At 40.6% G+C, this 24,506-nt stretch overlaps 1 protein-coding gene across 7 annotated transcripts in view; it reads right to left on the bottom strand.

Moving 5' to 3' along the window:
• The window catches only part of FAM193A (family with sequence similarity 193 member A), a 48,652-nt gene extending 25,046 nt beyond the window's left edge, over positions 1-23,606 (bottom strand). The window contains exons 1-6 of one of the 7 annotated variants that reach the window (XM_082234228.1): positions 23,355-23,606; positions 15,288-15,432; positions 11,384-11,458; positions 2,853-2,965; positions 2,060-2,308; positions 118-268 (exon numbers count right to left, since the gene is read on the bottom strand). In XM_082234228.1, the coding sequence (XP_082090354.1) occupies positions 118-268; positions 2,060-2,308; positions 2,853-2,965; positions 11,384-11,458; positions 15,288-15,353 (654 nt within the window). In that variant the 5' untranslated portion in view covers positions 15,354-15,432; positions 23,355-23,606. Of the gene's footprint in view, positions 1-117; positions 269-2,059; positions 2,309-2,852; positions 2,966-8,431; positions 8,555-11,383; positions 11,459-15,287; positions 15,433-16,852; positions 17,256-17,409; positions 18,373-22,834; positions 23,310-23,354 lie in introns of those variants that run through there. The other 6 variants (XM_082234227.1, XM_082234226.1, XM_082234225.1 and 3 more) reach the window with 6 other exon arrangements.
• Positions 23,607-24,506: the final 900 nt, after the last annotated feature.

Raw genomic sequence — 24,506 nt, 5'->3', positions numbered from 1 at the left:
TCTGAATTGCTTTATGATTCTGCTATATGTGTCCACCACCCTGGGACCCCACAAGATGAACAGTGGTATATAAATGTAAATAATAGATGTATAAAATGTATTTCAAAATTACAGTACCTCAGCCTTTAATGCCATGTTTTTGACTCCATCAGTTAACAGTCTGTGGATCCCATTCATGTTTCTGACAGCCTCAGCATTATCGTAGTGATTAATACAATAAATATCAGGTTTTTCTGATACTGCTGAAATATCTTCATTTTCAGTATTACTGTGAAGAAAAGTGGTTTTTTTGTACATGCTAAGTAGGTAAAGCAATAGAGAACTTTGAAAAGAAAGTAAAATGCAATTTCCACTGGTTTTGAATTTGTAATTTTCTTCTAGAAATAGGGGTTGGGTGTTTGTTATTTTAATACCATTTCACTGGAATTTGTAACAGAAATAAAAGCTCTGGGTGCAAATCCAAATATAGACGACATGTAAGGCATTTCCAGATTTTTCATTTTAAAAAGATGCCATACTAAATTTTAGCCCTAAAAGCATTGAATCAAAGACGTGATACATCCTAAAAGCATAATGGATAGCTTTGTGGTAAAAAGGGTTAATTCTGATATCATCATTGTCACTCCCCTTGTACTTGAGTGCCAGTGAAGCAAATTTCTACGCTACGGCAGAGGACTTCCATCACAAGTGAATGGACAAGGTATGCTCAAACCCCTTGTCACTATCACCCTGGTAGTCCAGTGTCTGAAGGCTTGCTCTTGTACTGTATGTTAATAATGAATGGGGCTTCTCCATACTTTGCCTAAAGATCAGTATGTTTCAGCTCCCAAAAAACTAAAGTAGCTCAGGAGTAAATCTGCCATTCTGCCCGCCACTTAATTATGCCAGAAGTATAGCCTATGTTTCAAATTTCATGATTCGAGGATAGTTCCAGTTTTTGGGAACAGGCTGATCATAATGGGTCTAATTACAGGTGGAAATGAATCGGCGTACAGGGGGGAGGTTCAAAAGTATCTACATGGTGCTTAGAGAATAACTTGCACCTAAATATTAGCAAGACAAAGGAGATGGTGTTGGACTTTCAGAGGAAGAGAGGGGAACTAGCCCCGCTGTATATCGGGGGGGGGGGGTGTAGAGAGAGTCTCTTCCTTTAAATTCCTGGGAGTTTACCTTAGTGAAGACCTCACTTGGAAAAACAATATAACTCAGGTGGTTAGGAAGGCCCAACAGAGACTCCATTTCCTCAAGGTCTTGCAAAAGAACAACGTTAAACAACAACTGATGATCTCCTTCTACCAGTCCACAATAGAAAGTGTCCTCTCATATTGTATCACAGTGTCGGTTGGCTTGACAACCACGGACAGAAAGTCTTTACAAAGGGTGGTGAACACAGTACATGATATCATGGGCTGTCCCCTGAGCCTGCTAGATGACGTCACAAGGGATCGTTGCCTTAGGAGAGTGAGAAAAATTCTCAGGGACGATTCACACCCCAGCCAGCACCTCTTTAATCTTTTACCCTCGGGCAGGAGATATAGAAGTATAATCAGTCTTACCAACAGACTAAAAAACAGTTTCTATCCATGGGCTGTTAGGCTGCTGAATGGAAAATAATATAGTGCAACTGACTTTCGGGGTTGGTGTGTTGTGCGACAAGCACACAGATGAGATTGAGTGTTTGTGGGAGGGGGGAGGCTTGGTTAATTTCATTGTACACAGGTTGTACATTGACAATAAAGGTGCTATTATTATCATCATCACAAGTTTAAAAATATACAGTATTTCTAAAGCTGGGATCCACAAGAGCCTCAAGTGTATGTGTAAGTGCTTCTATATTTACAGCAGGGTCTCATCTTCTTTGTCTTCTAACTTGCATTCTATGCCCTGTACCAAGTGCTGCTCACTCTCTTCAACACCAGCACATGGAACTGCCACTGGAAAAGCAGTAAGGACCCAGAAAATCCACTGCACACAAAGAAATTCTTTTCACTACTGTTAGATTCTGTTCTCAAAATTTCACATTTTACTATGATCAAAAGAACAACAAGGCCACACTTACAAAGGTGATCCAGAGCTATTATCTGCAAGGATGAGTCTTTGTCTGTCTATCTGCTGGTCAGTAAAAGGAGAACTGGAACTAGACTCTGAGCTTCCTGATGATATACTTCGTAAGTGCATTTGAGAGAGATAATCGGGAGCAGAATCAATTTGAAGGGGAAGCTGGTTACTATGGACATCGTCTGTAGCTGGTGAATCCATGATTCCACACATCAGAATATGCGAAAGGCTGCAGTCATCACAAGTACATCTGTTCATGAATTCAAAATAGAATATTATCAACACCAATATTTTGTTCAATTTCATTAAATTAAATATTCACACATAAAACAACCAGTGGAAATTTTTTCCTGTGATAAGTCTGGACAGAGTCCAAAAGCCAGGAAGATTTGCAGCGTTTCCCACAGGCGACATGTAGCAAGGCCAGAGACAGAGCTGCAGCACAGATATGGTGACTAGCTGTTCCAGTGCAGAGGCGAAGGCAGACCTTTGTGGAAGATGGAACTGGTTCACCAAAAGGTTAAGACAGAGCTTTCCAAACTTTTCATGTTGGTGACACACTTTTTAGACATGAATCATTTTGCAACACATTAATTCAGTTTTACTAGCAAACCAGAGGTTAAACTAACCCCTTTCCAGCACCAGAAGGAGTGTGGGGAGTGTTCATGCAACACACCTACACACTGCAGCCAACAGTCTAATATGTCGCGACACACAACTTGGAAAGCTCTCAGTTAAGATTTTATTATGAAATAATATTTTACTACTATAGCTATTAAATATTATCTACTCACCTGTGCCTGAAATTGCAATTAGGACAGTCAGAAATACTCAGTCTTGATGACAACAGATGTCTCATTGTGTCTGTGAAGTTATTTTCTCCAGATATTGCTTTACTGCCATTTAACTAGAATTAGCAAGGATATATAAAAACTGTGAGCAATTTTCAGTAACATTTCAATTGCGGTTGACAAAAAATCATTTTAAAACCATAAATTCAAAATGAAATTAATAACCTGATAAAGCAGAATCTGATAATATACACACTCCATCAAGTAACTGTACTAATGCCTCTTTCTGAGGCTTGCAAATTACTACTCTCCTGGTCACCTGGGGCAAGTACTGTAGAAATTGTCCTCAGGTAACAAGGACTAATCACCTAACTGCAGACATGAAATATGAGCCTGCTTTTAAAAAAATCAAAATCCATTACACATGTTCAGTTCAGCACTTAGTAAGGATTCAGTACCAATGCATAACTGAATAATATGTTCAATTTGGCATGTTTCATAAACAACGCTATATTGCAGCTGCATTTTGTAGTCAATTGTGCCTCTAAAATTGTCCACTTGATTACTTGTACTAGATTATTTACATTCAGCATGTCCTGAAACTGATATGTTTGAATTTGTTAGGCAAGCCGTTATTTGTATTTAAAAGAAGGTGCAGCTGCTGATCTCTTACTAAGAAAGAGACTGACACTTTACTTGGAACTAAGTCTGAGATCAAAGGAACTAATTTCCAAGCATATGTAGTTGAGGTCCTAGGTACGTTTACCTGAGAGTAAGTCCCAGTATGCACAGCAGAATTTCTCCTGAGTAAATACAGGACTAGGCTGTATGTGTCAGTCTAAGTATGTTAGTTCTTTTTGGGGTTTTTTTTTGTATTTTATTGGGTCAGGAAAGGTAGAAGGAAAAGAGAATTGTTTCTCCGAAGTTAACTCATGACAAAAATATTTTTAGGAGACCATCATTCATACTTTTTCTTAATCCTCTAATCCATGAATGGCTACAGCAAAAGGGATACTATTGAAGGAGGAGATCTATAGAATATATAAAATGATACTTCTTCAATAGAATCCCCCATATCTATCTATATCTATATCTATATCTATATCTATATCTATATCTATATCTATATCTATATCTATATCTCCATTCCACACATGTATGGGCAAAGAGGTTATTAAAAAAAGTTGTGGCCTACTAACTATTGTGGACATGTTTAAAAGGCTGCTCTCATATTAAACAAACACTAAATAAAACTCAATACTGTAGCTGTATATAGGTTGTTTTTAGTTAAACTGTACAGAGGCCAAAGCTCTGAAATTCTTAATTCATATCAATCCAAGCTTTTTTCACTACATGAAGCAGATAGAGAAGAGATACAGTAGTGGCCAAAATTGTGGAAATCTTTTGGAAAACGTGCATTACATTCTTCATTAAATTATTTTTCCATTGATATGTAATTTTATGGAATTACTTAAAAAAAAAAGTAGTGTTATGAGCCATCATTGCCAAAATAAGATGACACCTGATTGGCTCTCTAAACTCTCCTTTTTCTGGTTATTTGGCTGTAACTTTTGATAGAGTACAGATAATTAAACAGACTTTGTTGCATTACATTCTTCATTAAATCATCTTTCCATTGATATATAATTTTATGGTATTACTCCCCCCCCCCCAAAAGAGGTCGTGTTATGAGCCATCAAACCTCGGAAATACACTTTCTCCAAAAGGTTTCCACAATTTTGGCCACTAGTGTACGTACCGAAAATGGGTGTCACCCTTTTCTGCTAATGGCATTTAGGAATCAATAGTCTCTGATAATCCACTGTTCTACATGTCTGCCAGACAACATACAGTGTGATCACACAGTATCAGAAATGCAGTTTGAGCCAACAGTTTTGCAAGTCAAGCATTGATCCCCGACTCCATCAGGGCTGCCGCTGAATCAACAGCAAACAGTTCAGTTCAGGATATTATCACAACAGCTGTGACCTTCCTAGTTTTGGAAATCGGGTGCTAAGAAATTCAGTCCTGTGCTTGCTGTCCATCATGAAGTTGTCATATCTGCTCAATACATTTTTTTTAGAAGTGGACCAATCTAATCATAAGATTGTACAGCTGGAAGGGACTATGAGGGCAATCTAATCAGTCTCAAGAGCAGCAATTTGTGCTCGTGTAAACAATGATCTAATCACGACAATAATATCTGCCATGCCCCTGATAAAGCAGAATGTTTCTAGAGCCGCATGTAACATTAAATACAACACAAGCTTTGTAGCCCTCTAGTGCCCATGTGAGGTGATGCCAGAATCCTTCTACTTAATGATACCCAGACTTCTGGTTTCCTGCTGCGGGAAATGGCTGCCTCCCACATGAATGACCCAAGCCGTGCCAGTAATTCAGGGCTGATATGAGGGTAATTAGCCCTGGCAGATTCTCCAAGGTGAGGGAGGACTGTCTCACAGACCCACAAATTGTCCGTGATCTGTTGGCTTGCAACAAGGTGCGAGCGACAGGGATGCTGGGTCTAAGAGCACGGTATGGCTGGCACTCTCCAGAGCCACTCCTGCATGCAGGAGACACCTGTTTTCTAAAATAAGAAGATTTGGACAAAAAACAAATGTTCCAGATGGAGATTAAAGGAAAAAACTGTCAAATTATGCAGTCGTTGAATGCTGAACTTTGGACTTTAAACGGACTCTCATCTTGAAACGTGGACTAAGGAGGTGAGCAACCGCTCTTTCCGTAATATAACATTACATCACAATTTGGCGAAGCTCATCCAGAAAGAATTTAATTACTTGAACGGAACACAAGAGGTGAAAATTTTAATTGAATGCATGATGCACAGCCGTCAACGGAGAACTCTAATTAGAATTAGAGCTTGCAAAATAAGATCAGATATGGCGGCTCAGGCTGAAGATGGAAAGAAAATGGCGATCATTATTGCACAGTGTCATGGAACTGACATCGGAGACCAGCAGAGAGAGAAGTCGCCCCGATAGTGCAGGAGAGGGAACCAGCAAGGAGAGAGAGAGAGTTTCCGAGGAGGAAGGGAATCAAGGTGACACCAAGAAGGAAGGAGGGAATGAGAGCACTCTGGAGGGAAGGCTCAGGGACTCTTCCAGTGAGATCAGCGGTGAGAGTGCCGGACCACCACTGGGCACGCCTACTCTGCGCAGAAGGCTTCCGCGCAGAGAGGCTAGGCGGAGACTGGCTGTCAAGGAATTCTTATGTTGGAAAAAGTTTAGGAAACACCCACTAACGGATTCTGCCAGCGACTGAAGCAGACGCACAGGAGTGCGCTTCAGTTAGGGAAAGGTTTAAACAAACAAGCAGTTTAGAGAAGTCGGTGACTTACACACAAGCAAATACAATTGCCATTACACACAGTTACAAAAAAAGGGGGGAATTCTAATGGAAAAGAGCTCCTTTGAACTTGGGGTGTACTTCATTCTAAAATACATCTGCTTGTGTGGATTATTTTTATACATGATTGTGGACAGAAATTGTGGACAGAAGGATGGAGAGCGCTGGATCCCTGCCAGCTCTTATAGGGCCTGGAGGAGCGGGGGGGGGGAGGTCCTATTATTCTCGGAGGAATTTAAATAATTCTCACATAATATACAGCTGGGAAGCATGTCCTACAATACAGCATTATATAGAGTGGTACCTCGGGTTACAGACCCTTTAGGTTACAGACGCTTCAGGTTACAGATTCCGCTAACCCAGAAATAGTACCTCGGGTTAAGAACTTTACTTCAGGATGAGAACAGAAATCACACGGTGGCGGCACAGCAGGAGGCCCCATCAGCTAAAGTGGTGCTTCAGGTTAAGAACAGTTTCAGGTTAAGAACGGACCTCCAGAACGAATTAAGTACCTAACCCGAGGTACCACTGTACAGCCGTATACGGACACCAGCTCATTAAGAGACATCAGAGAGAACTTGTTGACTTGCCATTTATAAACTCTATTTTTGGAACAAAGCCCGGTGCCTTTAATGAGAACTTGACGAACAAAGGAGAGATAAGAGGACTGAACACCAAAATAATTGGACAGAGAATAAGATGAATAAAAAATGCCTCCTGTGTGTTAACAATACAAAAACTTTGCTACAGAAGATGTGAACCACAGGAACAATGACTAATTAGACTGAGAATAAGGACGATTATCTCTAGACATCTGGAACATGGGAAGTCCACCCCCCGCCCCCCAAAAAATTAATAATTGAAATATATAAATGGTGGTATTGTTATTATTGTAATTTGGATTGATTTGATTTAATTTGTCATTAATTGGAAGATTGTTATTGAAAATGAATTTTAAAAATTAGCATAAATGATACCAAAGAGGGTCTGGTAAAAACAACCAATTACAGGACTAGATTAAGATAATGATAGAAGCTTAAAATCTGAGAGTTCAGAATCACTTTTAGAGTTCAGGGTTTAGCTTCCTCAAGAACAGAGCAACCCATACGTTTTGTCCACCTATGACACCTATTTTCCCAACCACAGCAGCAGATGGGCTTTTGTAAATGAAACATACTTTTATTGTGAAGCAACAAGGCAGGCATCTACTACCCAGTCACTGAGTTCAATAGCACTTACTTCATATTAAGTGTCCCTAGGGTATAAGTATACCATTATACATTATAACACAAATGGCTGGAAGTTTGGTCCCTTTGTGAAGAAATGTGTTGTAATACATAAAATATGAACGCCAATGTAATTATTTAAAAGTTGCCTTCACTCTAAAATATATTCTGTTTGTCAGAAGGTATATGGTGGAAACCAACTGATGAGGTAATTTAACATAAAAATATGAAGTCTGACAATATTTTATGTGGGTATCCTCAATTATATGTCATTTCACATAAGCAGCCTTTTGTTCATCTTCAAGAACATGACTGAAAACTGTTCTGAGCATTGGCAACAAAACTGGGTTCAAGCACCAAACAAACTTTCAATCCCAACTAGGCAGATAGGTCTTATGTTCCCAGCTTGCCAGGGACAAAATGAGCCAAAAATATTTTAAACGTCTTTTAAAATGAATTAAAATGAAGAAGGAATATTTTTTAAATGAACTAATTGGTTTCATTTTTCTGCTTCTAGAAAGCTTTTAGGCTGCATTTTACCATTTTTATTGTTGAATTTTAATTGTATTGCAATTTAATGTTGTGGTTTATTCTTTGTTCAAATATCCAGCCACACCAGGCTTCCTGAATCACTGTGAGTAAAGAAAACAGTAACAATTACAAATTAAAGGTACACTACAGGTGAGTGCATCAGACCTATAAAAGTCATGTGGCTTTGCGACTGCAAAATGCACCCATGCATTTTGATATACATGTAATTTTCATCCACCTTACAGAATTTCATATCCAAATAGCCTTAAAGCTTTGCAGAATTATCTTGAAGAATATAGAAGATCCATGCAATCATGGAAACTAGAATACAGGTTGCAGGAGCACTGAAATAATTTATTCCAAATATGTATTTCAGCTGATGCAAACATTGGCACCAAATCCTGTCAGCTTGAAATCTTGCATTTCAGAAAGTTACTCACAGAGCAGAGACCCCCATACCTGATATGGTTTTCAGAGAACTGGCAGCTTTTCTTGATGCATTGAGTACACTCAATGTACTGAGTGAACACTCTTCAGTACCACATGAAATTCTTGTCAGGTATGAAGAGTTCTGCAAGGCAACTGAAGAAGGTGTTCAGTTGAAGACAAAGCGAGGTACTGGATGGTTTACAAAAAATTCTTACGTTTCTTTCAAGAAGCAAAAAAGAGGCTTTGACCTACTACTGTCCACTGAGGCTTTCTGTCCTTTGTATTCATAACTATGCAAGCTGGTTGGTGTAATTCCACAGCAACTTTCTGATAATGCAGGAATTTCATTCAGGAATCAAAACTGAATTCCACATGTATTCCTTTACAATCTGAAGATCATGGAAGTTAAGCAGTTTAGCTGAGCCCTGGTGTTTTGGCTAGAAGTCTATGTTCTTGCAGTAAGCAGGCTAAAGCATTTACTAACTTCATTTCAATAACAGAATGGTGGGCTCAAGTCATTACATCAGAACGTGCCTACTTTTGTACCTGTTTCACCAGCTTGGTTTTGTTTGGGTGTGTTGTTGTTTTACAAAGGAGAGCTTTCAACCTCATCAAAGAGCATCAAAGAACATGAGGACAAATGTCTGATTGCACAAAGCGCATGCAATTCCTTTTCTGACAGTAAAACAAAAAACACCCCGTTATTATGAATTCTGGAAAGGACGCTAGGATGACAACCAGGGTTCTCTCCCTGAATGCTAAAGAAAATTGCTGAGCAGTACATGCTGATAGATTTAAGAAACTTGCTTGTAAGTGATGTTTCCATTTGCTTTAGGATGTGAGAAGACAAAGAAAAAAGATTTTTAACAGAAAATCCCTGGAGATCTAATTGGGAGAATCCTTTACAGTACATTTGAAAGAAAAAAAGGGGGCTGTGCACTCAGATTCACCAGCTCCCTTATCAGTTGCTTTGTGCCCTATTATTAATTTGATGAACAAATATGATAAATCCATACTGTCAAGGCACTTAGAAAGGTTTGTGACAAGTGATTCCTGTGGTTTTGTGAAGATGGAATGTTTTTTCTTCATCTCTTTGAAGATTTGCATGTTTGGGCAACTTTCTCTCCATGTTTTATGAAAAATACAGTATAACATCTTAATGAATTGATGCCATACTCCCATAACTATTTCACCACCTATTGAGATTTTGGATCAAGAGAAAAGATCTAACACTGAAGAGTAAGGATTACAGTTCAATATTTCGGATGCAGCTTATCACAGACCAGATGACTTCTGAAAGCACTACAAAACAATAACTTCAATCAATCACTGCTTTCTTATGTGGTTAAAGGACTGAATAAAGAATGGCACTACCTGGCACCAAGGAGGTCTATAATATGATGGTGATTTGACACACAAATGACAGTTGGGGTGGTTAATGAGCAAGAGATACAGATTATAGACTGGGGTGGTGGTAGTAAGCTGTTCTGAGAGGATATTCATCTCCACAGGTGATGAATGCCCAATCCTATGCAAGTCAACTCAGAAGCAAGTCCTACTCTGCTCAAATGAAGCCTATTTCTGGAAATGTACGCTGAGGACTGCAATCTATGAGGAGATGGAAAATACAAGAGGAAAAACAAAAAGTAGCATTACAAGAGGATGATCACAAAGGGCTACAGCAGCAAATGGGGAAAAAGACTCACTGGACCACAATGTGCATTTCTCATTTTTGTTTGTTAAGGAAACAATGCTTGCCAAACTATTATCTTTAAATGAATTACTTCAGTATCCTAAGCAAAAATTTAATTTAATTTGAGGCTAGTAATTATGGATTCAGATTCAATAGAAATATGAGGAGTATCATTAGGAATTTTGCTTATTGGGAGAACCCACCTGAGGGCTCTCTGTTGTCAAGTTACAAGTCAGATGACCATTCTGAAGTTTTTGTCAGAGGATACAACTCATTTAAGTGAACCTGTTACTGTACAGTGGTACCTCGGGTTACAGACGCTTCAGGTTACAGACTCCGCTAACCCAGAAATAGTACCTCAGGTTAAGAACTTTGCTTCAGGATAAGAACAGAAATCGTGCTGTGGCAGTGCGGCGGCAGCGGGAGGCCCCATTAGCTAAAGTGGTGTTTCAGGTTAAGAACAGTTTCAGGTTAAGAACGGACCTCCGGAACGAATTAAGTTCTTAACCCGAGGTACCACTGTACTGGAAATTGAGACAATTCTGAATCTTAAGAAAAGTAAGTCTTCAGGCTCCAATGGCTTGCCAGCCCTATGTGCTGAATACTGTAATGTATTTGCAGATATTTGAGTAGAAACACGTAAGCAGTTAACAAAATCTTAACCAAAATAACAGAACCTCAAACATATGGAAGGAACTTAGTATTGTCCTATTTAATTCATTATAAAGAGTATTACAGTGGTACCTCGGGTTACATACGCTTCAGGTTACATACGCTTCAGGTTACAGACTCCGCTAACCCAGAAATAGTACCCTGGGTTAAGAACTTTGCTTCAGGATGAGAACGGAAATCATGCTCCGGCAGAACGGCAGCAGTGGGAGGCCCCATTAGCTAAAGTGGTGCTTCAGGTGAAGAACAGTTTCAGGTTAAGAACAGACCTCCAGAACAAATTAAGTACTTAACCCAAGGTACCACTTTAATAGGTTAATGTGAATCTGTGCATTTTCAGTTTATTTAAAATAATGGAAAACAAATTAAGGAGGACAGTTATGCTCCAAGTACCCTTTCAGTGGTGGCTGTTTGAAGAGTACACATACAATATGCAGACTTGAAGAAAAATTAAAATTGCTAAAAAGCACAGAAAGGCTCTTCCAATTCTTTATATACAATTACGGCAGCAATCCTATTCACATTTTACTAGAAGCAAGATTCACCAAACACAGTGAAATTTACTTCTGAGTAAACATGCATTGAATTGAGCTGTGTTAGATGGAAGTATATCGTTTTACCTGTTCTATGAAATGCCTCTTCCTAAAAGCTTCCCAGTCTTCTTTCAGAAAGGGTTCTTTTGTTCTCACTGTCACCTGGAACAAAATTAAGCTAAGTTCACTTATTAACACTGCTTGATTTCTACTTTACCCAACTCAGAACATACATGCTTATATCCCGATTATTGAATAATATAGCAGCTTAAAGCCATAAGATTTGTATCAACAGAAGTTATGGTACGTAGATGCAGAAAAAATGCAGGTGATCTATTGAATTACATTGAATTGAGCTGGTTCCTACCTTTTCTAATGTAGAAACCTGCTTTCAAGCTCACACAAGGCTAAACTTAAAATTGAAAAGCTGGCAACAAATATCCTATACAAACAATTACATGGCTAGCACAATTAGATAGAACACTTATAATAAAATATAAACAGTGTTTTATAAGATCAAAGTGGATGGCTAGGGCTCAGAAGTAGCACAGCATGGTACACATCCCAACAAATCCAACATACACCCACTAAATTATTGCTTCTTGCTCGCTCAACCCTGAGCCACAAAACCACCAGCATTGTTATTTTCCTTGGCTGAAGGGAAGTCAGTGGCAGTAACTACCCCATCCCTCAATCCATTAAAAACCCCTCTCTCTTCAGGCTTGGGCTTGGATATTCTGAGGAAATTCACCAGCAGAATGAAAGCAGTATTCAAGGAAACTGCCAATCTATCACACTGGGGAATGTTGGGATTGGGGAAAGCGGAGATCATTCTGACACATGTTTTTAAGCAAAAGGAATGTCAAAAACCTTCCACTTCTTAGTCCACATCTGAACAATGAAGCTAATAGATATATGAATGCTGATTATATGACATTTTAAAATCTGTGGTTTTGTAAGCTGTCTGGAATTGATATCCTGTTAGCAATATATAAATTAAACCTTAAGATCCTAGGTTCAATACGCAGCATCTTCAGACTCTTGTGCCAGTCAGTGTAGAGCACAAGTGGGCAACCCCATATGGGCCACTTTGACAGGTGGCCAACCACTTGGCAATGACCCAACTGCATATAGCGTCAGGTGACTGTAACTTAAATCTGTGGCTAAAAATATGTACCAGGAGTGCATCACTCCCAATTCTTCATCTGAAGCTGCAAACTGAAGTTATAACATGGCACCTTTTTCTGCCATTGTGAAAAGAGAGAGAAAATAAGGCACCTGAATCAAAAAGCACAAAATTCAAATCACAAGTACAAAAGAAAAATCAGAGTCATGCATTCCTGATTCTTCCATTTGGAGCCCATGCTTTTTACAGTTGCTGCTTTATCTGTTCTCTACCCAACTTCATACGGCTACAGGCAGGCATGACTTGGGCAAAACAACTTCATGGGGAGGCTTGATGGGCTGAATTCGCCCCCCCCTGGCCCCTCACAAGAACCACCTGCCCAGTGGGAGGGAAGAAGATAGGGAGGCAGGTGGTCAAAGACAATGTCAGGGCCTGCTCCAGTCAGAGTACTCTCTCCTCTCAACAACCCCAGGCCAGTGGACACCATCTGTCCTATAGGAAGGAACACCTGATGCCAACTTCTGCTTCAGTAGGACTGATAGTTGTTTTATGAGCATGTGATTCTTGGTGTATCTGTTGTGCTTTATAAACACTGTTCCACTGTGAGGACTCTGACTGGAAAGGGAGATATAAATCTACTAAATAAATGGATAATAAAGAGGCCTGCAGGCTAGAGACTACCCTCCGCTGGTATAGAGACAGTAAAGAGATAAACAGGCCAACCTTATTCAGGTCATAAAGCTTTAGACCAGAAGTGTTTTGCAGAGCTCTGTATCCTTCAAAATAGCTTAAATCCACATAAAAACTTTTGTTATTAGTCTTTTTAAGCTTCTCTGAAACTATCCGAACTTATTCACTAAAAGATAATAGCTTTATGTTAATGTCAAATTGCTACTATAATTTGAGGTATTTACAGTATGCATACATAAAAGATCTGTTTGAGGAAACTATGAAAAATGCATGCTTTAAACATTTTAATGAAGTATTTAAAAACCTGTATTTCTGAAGTTTAACACAATATAAATGAATTGCTGTGGATACTGTGAAGCTAGAAGATATTGAAGGATGTTCAAAATGGATCTGAATCTACCATAGATTCCGGCGTATTAGGCGACTGGGTGTATAAGACAACCCCAATTGGCAGCTGCCAATTTGGGGGTTGACTTATACGCCCAGTCTTATACGCGGCAGCTTCGCTGGGCAGCAGCAGTGGGCTCCGCGCGAGGAGGAAGCCGCCCAGTGAAGCCAGCTTAGCATTCCTGGGCCACATCACCAGGCAGTTTCCTCCCGGCGCGGAGCTCGCCGCCCACTGAACCCATACCCGGCGTATAAGACAACCCCCAACTTTTTAGAGGATTTTCCAGGGTTAAAAAGTTGTCTTATACACCGGAATCTACGGTAAGTCAAATGCCTGAGACAGATCCATCCCATCATGAGTAGCTTAGCCCTATATGCTCTTAGCTCAAACAAATCTTACTAGAAGATTTTAAGAGCTCTTTGGAAAGAATTCTGGACTATAAAATCTCAGAGAACATTCCATATTGCTGTTGATTTTAGCCTAACCAAATAGAAATTACATGGATTTTGAAGTTGTGTTTCTTGCACCTTAGTCTAGCATTCTAACCATACTAGCTCTCTTCTTTATTGGTTCTGGTATAATATACTCCACTAGTATATTAAACTTAATTCAATAGCTAAAAAACATCTTGCAACTTGTTCTTCTTGCAAATGAGACCTAGGTCAACTGTGAAGTTCAGGTATTTATTTTATTTACACACCTGTAACACTTCTTTCTCAGATTCAAAAATTTGTGAGTAATTCAGTGTTTCTGGAATTTCAAAAGTATTTTATTTAAAAGTTCTATTTATCACACAATACTGAAGACTCAATACAGGTATCATGTACCGATTATTAAAACACAGTATTTAACACTTAAATTAATTTGGTAAAAATAAGTGTACAAATTAAAAACAAAAATGCTTTAATCCATCTCAGATCTGTCATTTCCTATTACAGCACATGTGATAAACAAAGAATCCAACAGAAAGAACGTGTAGGGGAAACAGTTTCAAAGATGTTGAAAAGCAATGCATTTTTTTAATTAATGCTCAATACGCACTGGCCTAAACAGGGCTTCCTAAGGGCCTTTTCCATAAAAGAATAGGGCGGTTAATAAACAAAGCTAAATACACACACACACCCCTTTAAAACACAATCTCAAGAGTCATATATGTGTAAAACTCTCATTATCAACTTTTTCATAGAAAATGCTTCATGGTAACACAAACTTTCCATACACATGTAAAAAGGCAGGGGGGTGTATTACACATCACAGTTCTACAAGATGCTGCTGTCTGCAGCAACCATGGCAGGCAACACAAAGAGTAAGTGTGCTGCCACTATAAAATTTTTAAGGTGCAGTTTTATGACATGTAGCAAGTCCTGCTAATCTGGGAGCAATAATATACCTGCATGGCTACCCAGCAAAAACTACATGTACAAATATTCCCTGTGCCACAAACACAACTTTCACTTAACACTTCATGAGAACAGTTGATAGCAGAAAAGTTTCAACCCCAAGCCACAAAGTGATAACTTGCATCTCCAATTCCTCCAGTTTTTTGGAAGCCAGTTGCTGGCTTTCCTTACTCCCTGTCATCTTCTTCAAAAGCAAATATATATAAGGCAAATGACTAAAATAAAATGATTTGTGCACATATACAAACATATTAATATAGTACACCTATACACAGTGTTAACAATTATCTGCATCTCTTTACATACACCTGTATACAATTTGTTTTAACACCTGAACTTTCTGATTAAGATTATATATATATATATAAATATATATTAGTTGCTTACCTGTTCATCAACATAATCATCTATTCTTTTCTGATATTCAAGCCATGTTTCAGCAACTTGACCCATCTCCTGTTCCAACTGGTGATACTGTTGAAGCAAGTTACTATATGTATCTTCGCTACAGGAATCATGTGTTACTCCTAGCCTAACAATTAAGATAACAGTAAGTGTATAGTCTTATGTAAACAGCCTTAAACTAAAAAATATTAAAGCATTTTGTTCTATCAACTAGCATTTTTACTATATTCCAGAAACTTATCATACCAACAAATCCAAATAATAAATCTTGTTTATTGGTCCTTTCTCAGAATTGGCATTTTTCTCATGGAAAGATTAAACATCTTGAGTAATTATTAAAGGACAAATGAGAAATAATTTAGCCAAATCCAAGAAATGGGTCATAAAAAGATCGGGAAACTTTGCAAGCCTCACTTTTGAGATCTAATGATGTATCCTGGCATAAATTAAGATGTAAATGGTTTAAACAAATAATAACAATAAATATATAATTCCCATTTTATGCTATTTTTCAAACATTACTCTAGAGGTCCAATGAAATTAACTGATGGATTTAAACTAGACTAAGAAGTTGTTTTGTCTTCCCTATTTCATATTTTCTATCTTGCATTGCTTTACAAGCTAGGATACTGATAGATCTATTAAATGAGCTAGATCAGAATGTATTCTTGACATCAATTCTACCTTTATTTTGTGCCCTTTGGGCAACATTAATGTAATTTGTCACATCAGATAGTCTCTTGCTGTTAAAGAAAGGAAATAGAAGTGGCCACAGCAGGGACCAGTGGGCACATTTGGAATTTTGAGAAAGTTCTATGGGTGCCTGTCAAAATATGATGGCTCTGAGGTATTTGGCATAACACAAAATGGCAGCTATAGTGGGGGCATGGTATTAACACAAAATAGTGGTTGTGTGAGTGCCGCATCTAAGAGAGCAGAAATGTGCCTGGGGAAACCCAGCCAGAATGGTGGGGTATAAATATTATTTTTTATCATCACCATCACCATCACAATCATTATTATGGAATGCAAAATGGTGCATGTATCATGACTGCTCACAGAAAGAAATTATTTGCACCTCTTCAGAACAAGAGAGTTGGTTTCAAAAACCAAGGTGCAGCTTCCGACCGGTGGCAGGAGTTTCCTGCACTCAATTGGAAGCCGCGTTGGACGTTTGCCTTCCAAAAATAGTTTGCAAACCAGAACAGTCACTTCCAGGTCTATGGTGATTGGGAGCCAAAACGTTCAAGAACTAAGCTGTTCAAAAACCAAGGTACGACTGTATTTAAAATTAGCCAGGTGCATTTTGCATCTGAGTATTAGCCACTTGCGACTAAGTGAAGATGCCTGGGTAGCATCTGACATCTCCATCATCTGGGGATCATTAGATCTTGACTGTTTTTACCCACAAATATCATCCTGTAAAATTCTTTCAGATATATTTTATCTGAAATCAGAATGAATTTCAGGAACCAAAATGCTTTTTCTGTGCAGCCTGAGCAGGAACAGTGAACATTAGTTATTTGTTGTACTTTGTCTTCACTTACCCCACCCCACTGCCCTGCTCACAGTTGTGAAGAATACTCTTATGCTATGAATGATCTGCGTCACCATTAAGAAAATATACATAGACTGTCCCTGGATAAAGTAACTTTTCTTCTTTAAGTTCTCAAAGTTCTTAATGTAGCTCAAGGTTGTCATCTGACCTAGCCTGATGTTTAACTGATAATCAATCATAACCAGTCCATTTGAAAAACAAGACTTTCCATTTTGGCAACTGTAACCTCGGTTTAAGGAGCCATTAGTTACCTAGCTTACAGAATGTCTAGTCACAATTCCCCTCCCTGTCCACTTCAGTTGCACTTTCTATTTATTTTTTCGAAAGACATGAAATAATACACAGTTCATATAAGTGACACATTGTTAATATCACATTTTTAAAAGCAATTCTTAATTGGACACCACAAACGTAAATAGGACTCAGCTCCTGCAATAAGGGTGAAAATCTTAAGTCATTTGAAAAAATAGTATTTACAAATACCGGCATGTATAGATATAGATATAATATATGTTATTTAAAGTATTGTGCTAGATTTGAACTTACATGTTTGGGGTGGGGTGGCAAAGCGGCACGCAGAAGGCAGCAGCAATCTTTCCTACTCTAGAGTCGGGCAGGGAGGCATTTCTCCTCCTGCGCCCACAGCACCAGCAATTTTAACACTGTATCTCAGTTGCATACATGGCGACAAGACTTCTCAAATTGCTCACAATCAGACAATTCCCAGTCACAAAACACACCTGGCTCCTGGCTAATATCGAACACTGAGTGGTGATGATGCAGTTTGCCTTCTATGTGTTGCATAGAAGTATGCTTTAAAAAATCAAATCTTGATGGAACATTAATAGAATGTCAAGAGGAGACTCTCTCAGTTATATTAACTGCCTTCCTAAACGGGCAATAAAATTGAGTGCCTTAAAATTAAGAATCAACCCTGTCAACTAACTGCATCTTCAATACTGACATTAGTTCAGCTCTTGGGAGATTAACCACACGGACAGGTGAATTCAAACTGAAACCCAGTCTGTCAGACATAGAATCAACCATGACACACCATGTCCAATTTACATTGGGTTGATGCTACATGATACAAAACAAGTAAGAGAATTTGTCTTCAAGTTCTCATTTTGGACACAACATTTCATATAAATAGTGTGTTTTGTCTCTCCTCTAAGATGGGCAATGCTGTGTGTGATCTCCATCTGCCTAGACTTATACAGTGGTATCTTCACTACAATAGCAGCTCAGCAGAATCAGCCAACTATTTCACTGAATCAGGCATCTCTAATGTAGCACACCTCACATAGATAAAAGCATGGAAGGTGGTGGTGCAATGCTTAGTTGTGCAAAGTGTTAGGATAACTAGACGACTATCACAATACTACAGTCGAACCTTGGCTCTCAAACAGAATCCGTTCCAGAAGCCTATTCGACTTCCGAAAACATTCAACAACCAAGGTGCGGCTTCTGATTGGCTGCAGGAGCTTCCTGCACTCAATCGGAAGCCGCATTGGAAGTTTGGCTTCCAAAAATAGCTCACAAAATAGAACAGTCACTTCCAGGTTTGTGGTGTTTGGGAGCCAAAACATTCGAGAACTAAGCTGTTCGAAAACCAAGATACGACTGTATACTGTACCTCTGAACTGGTCAAGATCTCACCTTTCCAGTGGCCAATATTGCCACTTTTGGAACATGCAAATTCATATGAATTCATATGAAAATACTACAATAAGAAAATCTACTGAAAGTCATCTACAATTTAGCTACAAGAATGGGGAATGGGTGGCGAAAGCAGTCCCCTTCCTGTGTACCTGCCCATTCTGAAGTTTGATTTTGTGTATCTAATGGTGTGTTTGGTATGGAGGGAGAAGTGTAAATAGAATAAATATTCTCATATCTTGAAATATATAAGATAACCATTCTGGTCTAGTTCTTACTTTCGGTCCTGCCCATTTGTGATAATGAGTGAGATTTACTGGATGTGTGTTGTCTGCTTTTTGAACCCATGTCCGCAGCATGAGACAGAGCATCTTTCTAGCCCTTTGCTGATGACACCAAGTTGTTCAGGGTAGTTTTTAACTAAAAGTTGCTGTGAAGCACTCCAAAAGGGGTGAATGAGCATTAAAATGATAAATCTGATTCAGTGTTAAAAAGTGCAAAGTGAAATATGCTGGGGCAAAATATCCTAACACTACATATATGCTATTGTGGTCTGAGCTGATGGTGACTGACCAAGAACCAAGATCTAAGGGATCTTGAGTGGATAGCTCAATTAAGACGCTGACCAAGGCTGTGGCACCAGTAAAATGGAGGAATTATATTTTAGGGATCATTAGGGAAAGGACTGAAAACAGAACTGGAAAAAAGAAGGAAATGGCAGCTGAACTCAGAATACTGTGTGCAATTGTGGTCACCACATCTGTTAAAGCAGCGATGTCCAACCGGCTGACCATGATCAACAGGTAGATCCACAAGGATGCTTTTTGAGCCTGTGTTTTAAAAAACTGTAGGGGGAAAAAATTCTCCGCCCTGCCCTCCTCCGTTGCATCTATTGTTAGTTCTCAGTTGTATTGTGTGCGTTTGTTAGCATCAGAGTTTTCCCTCCTTAAAAAAAGCTCGACAACTCTGCCCCCTCCCCAAAAGCTCACAGATCACAGTCTCTTGGGAGTTGGACGCGCCTGTCTTAAAGGATATCATAATGCAGGATTTATTTATTTTTAAAAATGGTGCATCACCTTATTATTATTTTTTAAAGATTTGCATGAGTGTTCCTGCACCATTTAAGGGAACTACTTTTCTTTACAGAAATAAAAACCTTAGAACCTTGAAAATAATGGTAATCATGTTGTGTAGGCATGAATGGACAGAATGAGGCAATGTCCCTCACTGGTAGCTCCACCTATCACAGAAGCTGTGGTTTTGCAAACTGAAAGAAAAAGGTTTTCCCCAGTGAGATCCAGTGTGGTGTAATGGTTAGAGTGTCTGGAAGAATAGGACCTGGGAGACCAGAGTTCAAATCCCCACTCAGCCATGAAGTTCACTGGGTATTACTTCCTATACATGCCTAAATTTAAGTTACACTGTGCTCTCTATATGACCTGTTTTGCTATGGCTGGTTACAATCCTCCAAGTACCACAAATTGCAAAAAGAACCAAATATATTTTCTATGAAAAAAGAAATAGAAAGTGTCATTGCACTGAAGGGGGGGGGGGAAAGGCAACTAGCCATTCCGTTTTTGCACCTGTAATCCAGGTTCCAGAAGCCATGTGGCAAATAGCTTTTCCATCCCAGTTTTTAACATTGCACCACACTGGCTTCCTAGAGTACTTCAGCCATGGGGCAGCTATATGAATTAAGGAAGTACCTAAATATGGGGAAAGCAAAATGTCACCTAGAGAAGGATCTGAACATGAACCACTGGTACCAAACTGTATGGAAATCTAGAAAAGCTAACCAACAAACTGAAATTGACCTGGGGACAAATAAAAGAGGACACCTTCAGCCCGGTGTGGCTCCCCTTTATTACACACACAGCCCAACAAGGCAACAAGAAGAACTCACTGACAGCATACAAATCAATATGGCTAACTTTACCCAACAATTCCTCTCCACGCGCCCCCCATACATGCAAACAAAACTCACTGAAGCCAACTGAAGGCAACCATCCATGCCCTGGGGCCCCCAACCTCTCTCAATGCCAGTGAAAACCAATAAATGAATAAAGATAACCTACCCACACAAAGCTGACACAGAAACCTCACACATATACTATGTAAAAGAATGAAAGTTTACTACCCCCTCTCTTCCCCCAACCTTATACTGCATACAACATTAAAGTCTCACATCAAATATGACTAATCTGTAGAAAGTACATTATGATCTGAAGACTGAGATGATGTACGTAATTTTGTAACCAATGAAAATATTTAATAAAACCCTTTTTTAAAAAAGCATTCAGATGTTTCACTGGCATCTAATGCTGGAAAATTCACAATACAAAAGGGAAAGCAAACATTCTCAGCCTTCTGTGGAGAGAAGCGGTCAGACTGGTTGAAGATCCATCAATCCTTAGACGTTGAATGGCAGCTACACTGCAAGAATGCTAGAAGAACTCAAGGATGTACAGCATCAAAGTGTGAAGAAAGACATACACAGTCATGACCAAATCCAAGTGCATAAAAAGCATTTGAAGATGATGTCAGGGCTCTTGTGGAGGCATTTTAGTTATCCAAAAACCCATTTTTATTGTCGATGTTAAACAGATAGAAAATATGTTTATAGTTAGTTACTTTGGGTGAAATACGCCCTATACTGCTTGCAATGTCACAAAATGTGAGCATTTTTTCTGGAACATTTTTCTAGGGCATATGGAAACTGAAAGGGATAATACACATATTTCATTGCAACACGTGTTCACAAAAACAAGGACACATTAGGACAACTACCACATATGAAGCACCTGCACTCTTTTAGAAATATGGATAAAAAGAGGGGCATGAGAGGATCTAGGAATATGAACACTTCATTGTAAAAATTCATGTGAACTGTTGCCATGATATGGCAGATGTAAAGATACTACTATTTGTTGAATACTGTACATCTGTAATCAGCATCCTAGATGTCCTTAGAAGAAAACGTAATAGATCTGGAAACAACAAAGCATTTCATGCTCCAAACCACTGTTTCTATCACTGCCCCTCATCGCTATGCTAGTCTATTCCATAATTTTAAAGCCTTGAGTGGTGATATAAGTAACCCACACTTTGATTTCCAATTTAGTAATAATATGAACAGAAGAAAGTTACACTCTTCAATGCACGTGCATATAGCATTCAGAGTAACACTTTTTCTATATGCATATAGGAAAAGAGACCTGGGAAACTTTGGAAGTATCTCATGAAGTATCCCTGGGCTTGCCAGCCACCAGCAATTTCACTTCTACCTGCTGATAGCACTTCCGAATTGTCAGCAGTTTAGCCACTGAGCTCAGGCCATCTTTCCCAAAGCTTGCTCACTGGTCTATACACTGCAAGCTGCATTCTCACCCCTCTCTAGCATAAAGGGGGAAACCTGCCAAAATGCAAGATCAATATTTTTAGACTTTTGACGGCCGAAGCAGTTATCTGAATTAATATTGGAAACATGTTTCACTCTAATATGTAAAAAGGTTTCCCCTTAGCTATGAATTCTGTGCTCCAAGAGAAGCTTTCACCTTGTTTCTAGAAATCACTGCTCTGACCATCATCTGATTAGTAGAAGAAAAAAACTGAAAAATGCAGATAGCCCAATTCTCATGCAGATAAGTAGAAGATTGTTAATCATGCAATTTTGCTGTGTCCATGTCAAGACTGACTGAATTGCATTCTGTGGATATAGACGCAGAAAAAACTACTTGTCCAGAGAACACTGGCTGAAAGGGGGCGAACACAGCTAAGCCAGGCAGGGATATACCAGGCAGGACCCCTTGGGGGGAGGTTCACAGAAGCCTTTATCTCACAACCCTTTGGGAGTTTCTGCTCTGAATGACAGGCAGGCGTTCCTCATCCACCAAAAATACAAACAAAAATAAATAAATCCAGGCCTGCACAGATACGGTCTCCTCAGGACAGAATACTTTCTTTCCTACTTTCCATATGTAAGCATGTACAGTAAGTTTAATTTATCTAAGTAACAGTTACTGATAACGTACGGGGAAAAGTACCTGCCCACCAAGAATGAGAGATGAAAAATAATTTGAGCAAAGGAAAAATAGGCCTCTCCCGCGTTCTTCTCTAAGTACGGGCTTTACATATTTCCCTATTTTATTGAGCTGGGGGCTCAAATCCTGATTTCAGAGGAGCCGGTGCCTCTGCCAGCTGGAAGATTTTACCCCAAAGCGAGTCTTTCGATCATACGCTTTCCCGAACCTCAAGACTAGGCTGGCAAAGGGAGCCTCGGGTCTCTTCCTCGGGGTTTCGAGGAAGTTTTTACCTGGTTTCTAGCGGTGCCGATGCCGGGCGAACCAAGAGGCCCCTTCAAATAAACGCCCAGCCTCGGGAAGCGAGCGACCCTCCTCAGGGGCAGCAAAGGGACCGAGCCCAGTCCGAAGACCCCGCAAGCGCCGCGGCCTCCTTCGCGCCCCTTCGGCGCTGAAGCCCCAGCAGCGGGCAGCGGGGTTTAAGGAAGGCGGCTCCGAAGGCCGCTCTCCCGCCCCGAGAAGGCGGCGCCCTCCCCGCCGCTGCCCCTCAACCCCGGCAGGAGACAAAGGCGAGGCCTCGGAGGCCCAAAGTCAAGGGCGGCCTATGGGGGGGGAGGAAGAGGAGGGAGGGAGGGAGGAAGACAGCTACGCCAGGCCGCTCGCAAGCCGCCTCGGCTCCGCCAAGCTGCGAGGGGGAAACGGAGGCTGACACAAAGAAGATGGTGCAGGCCGCGCCCTAAAGCGGGCGCCGCGCCCCGTGACGAGCGGCGGGAGCCTCCCCCCACCCGGCGCCCCGCGCCCCGCCGAGCTCACCTCCGTCAGGGCTGGCCTTCCCGCGGCCGCGCGCCACTAGGCCAGAAAGCCAGGCAAGGGACTGCGACGGAGGCGGAGAGGGCGGCGCAATTCCCGCCGGCTCCGCTGGAGGCTGCTGCCCGCCTCCTTCTCCTCCTCCTCCGGGGGCTCTCCGGCCGTGTTGCCGCCCCGGGAAGGGTTTCTCCGCTGCTAAGCAAGCCAAGAGACAGGGAACCGTTCGCTGTCATGTGTCCGCGGGCTGCCGGGCTGCAGCGCTGGCCGAGGCTGGCTGCTCCCGACGCCCGCATCGCCCCTGCGCTCCCTCCATTCCAAACCGACCCCGCCGCGCGGCTCGCCAGGGAGCGGGCTTGGGTGGGCAGGGAGCCCGAGAGGGGCTTCGCGGGAAGGAGGGGCCCTCGCGTGTGGGAACGAAGGAAAACCGACCCTCCGCCAGTTGGCTATTTGTGACCGAAAGTAATAACTGCTCTTAACGGTCAGCTAGAGTTCCCGCGCCTAGAGACTTTTAGGTGTGATGACTATCATTGATGATGATGATTACTACGACTATTTACCGCCATTCCCCGCCAAATCTCTTTTATGGACTTTTAATAAATGGCCCTTCTAGAACCAAAGATATTGCACAACATGACTGGACACCAAACTGCAAGGACACACGGTTTAATGCAGGCATGTCCAAAGTCCGTTTCAGGGGCCTAATTCGGCCCGCCAGTCAGTTTAATCCGGTTCCTGTGGCAGCTTATTTCCTGGGGTAAAATCCTAAAAACCTCAACAACTTCAGTACTTAAAAAAGGTCAACTTTGGTCAGCCCTTCACTTCATCAAATCTGGCCCTCTCTGAAAACAGCAGATTGGACACCACTGGCTTAATGGGTTTGGATGAATTTTTAGCGCAAGTTAACATAGGCCAAGGAAACGAAAAGTGGGCAGGAAAGGGGAGAAAACTTCCTCCAGGTGTTGCAAAAGTACGTTTTGTTGTGCTCAAGTTGCTCTGAATATTAATTCTTTCAAGATCACAACAGACTTTTGAGCCTGGTCTCCAAAAGAGTGAGTTCAGACAGTGGCCGCCAATGTGTTTGGGGTCTGTGGGCACTTTTGGGATCCTGAGAGTCTTTGGGCACCGGTGACACAATGGCTGCTGTGAGCACAAAATGGC

This window comes from Podarcis vaucheri (genome assembly GCF_965113315.1).
Source record: "Podarcis vaucheri genome assembly, chromosome: 8".
NCBI lineage: Eukaryota > Metazoa > Chordata > Lepidosauria > Squamata > Lacertidae > Podarcis > Podarcis vaucheri.
The sequence above is the reverse complement of the archived record's forward strand: the minus strand, read 5'-3'. Positions and strand labels throughout refer to the sequence as shown.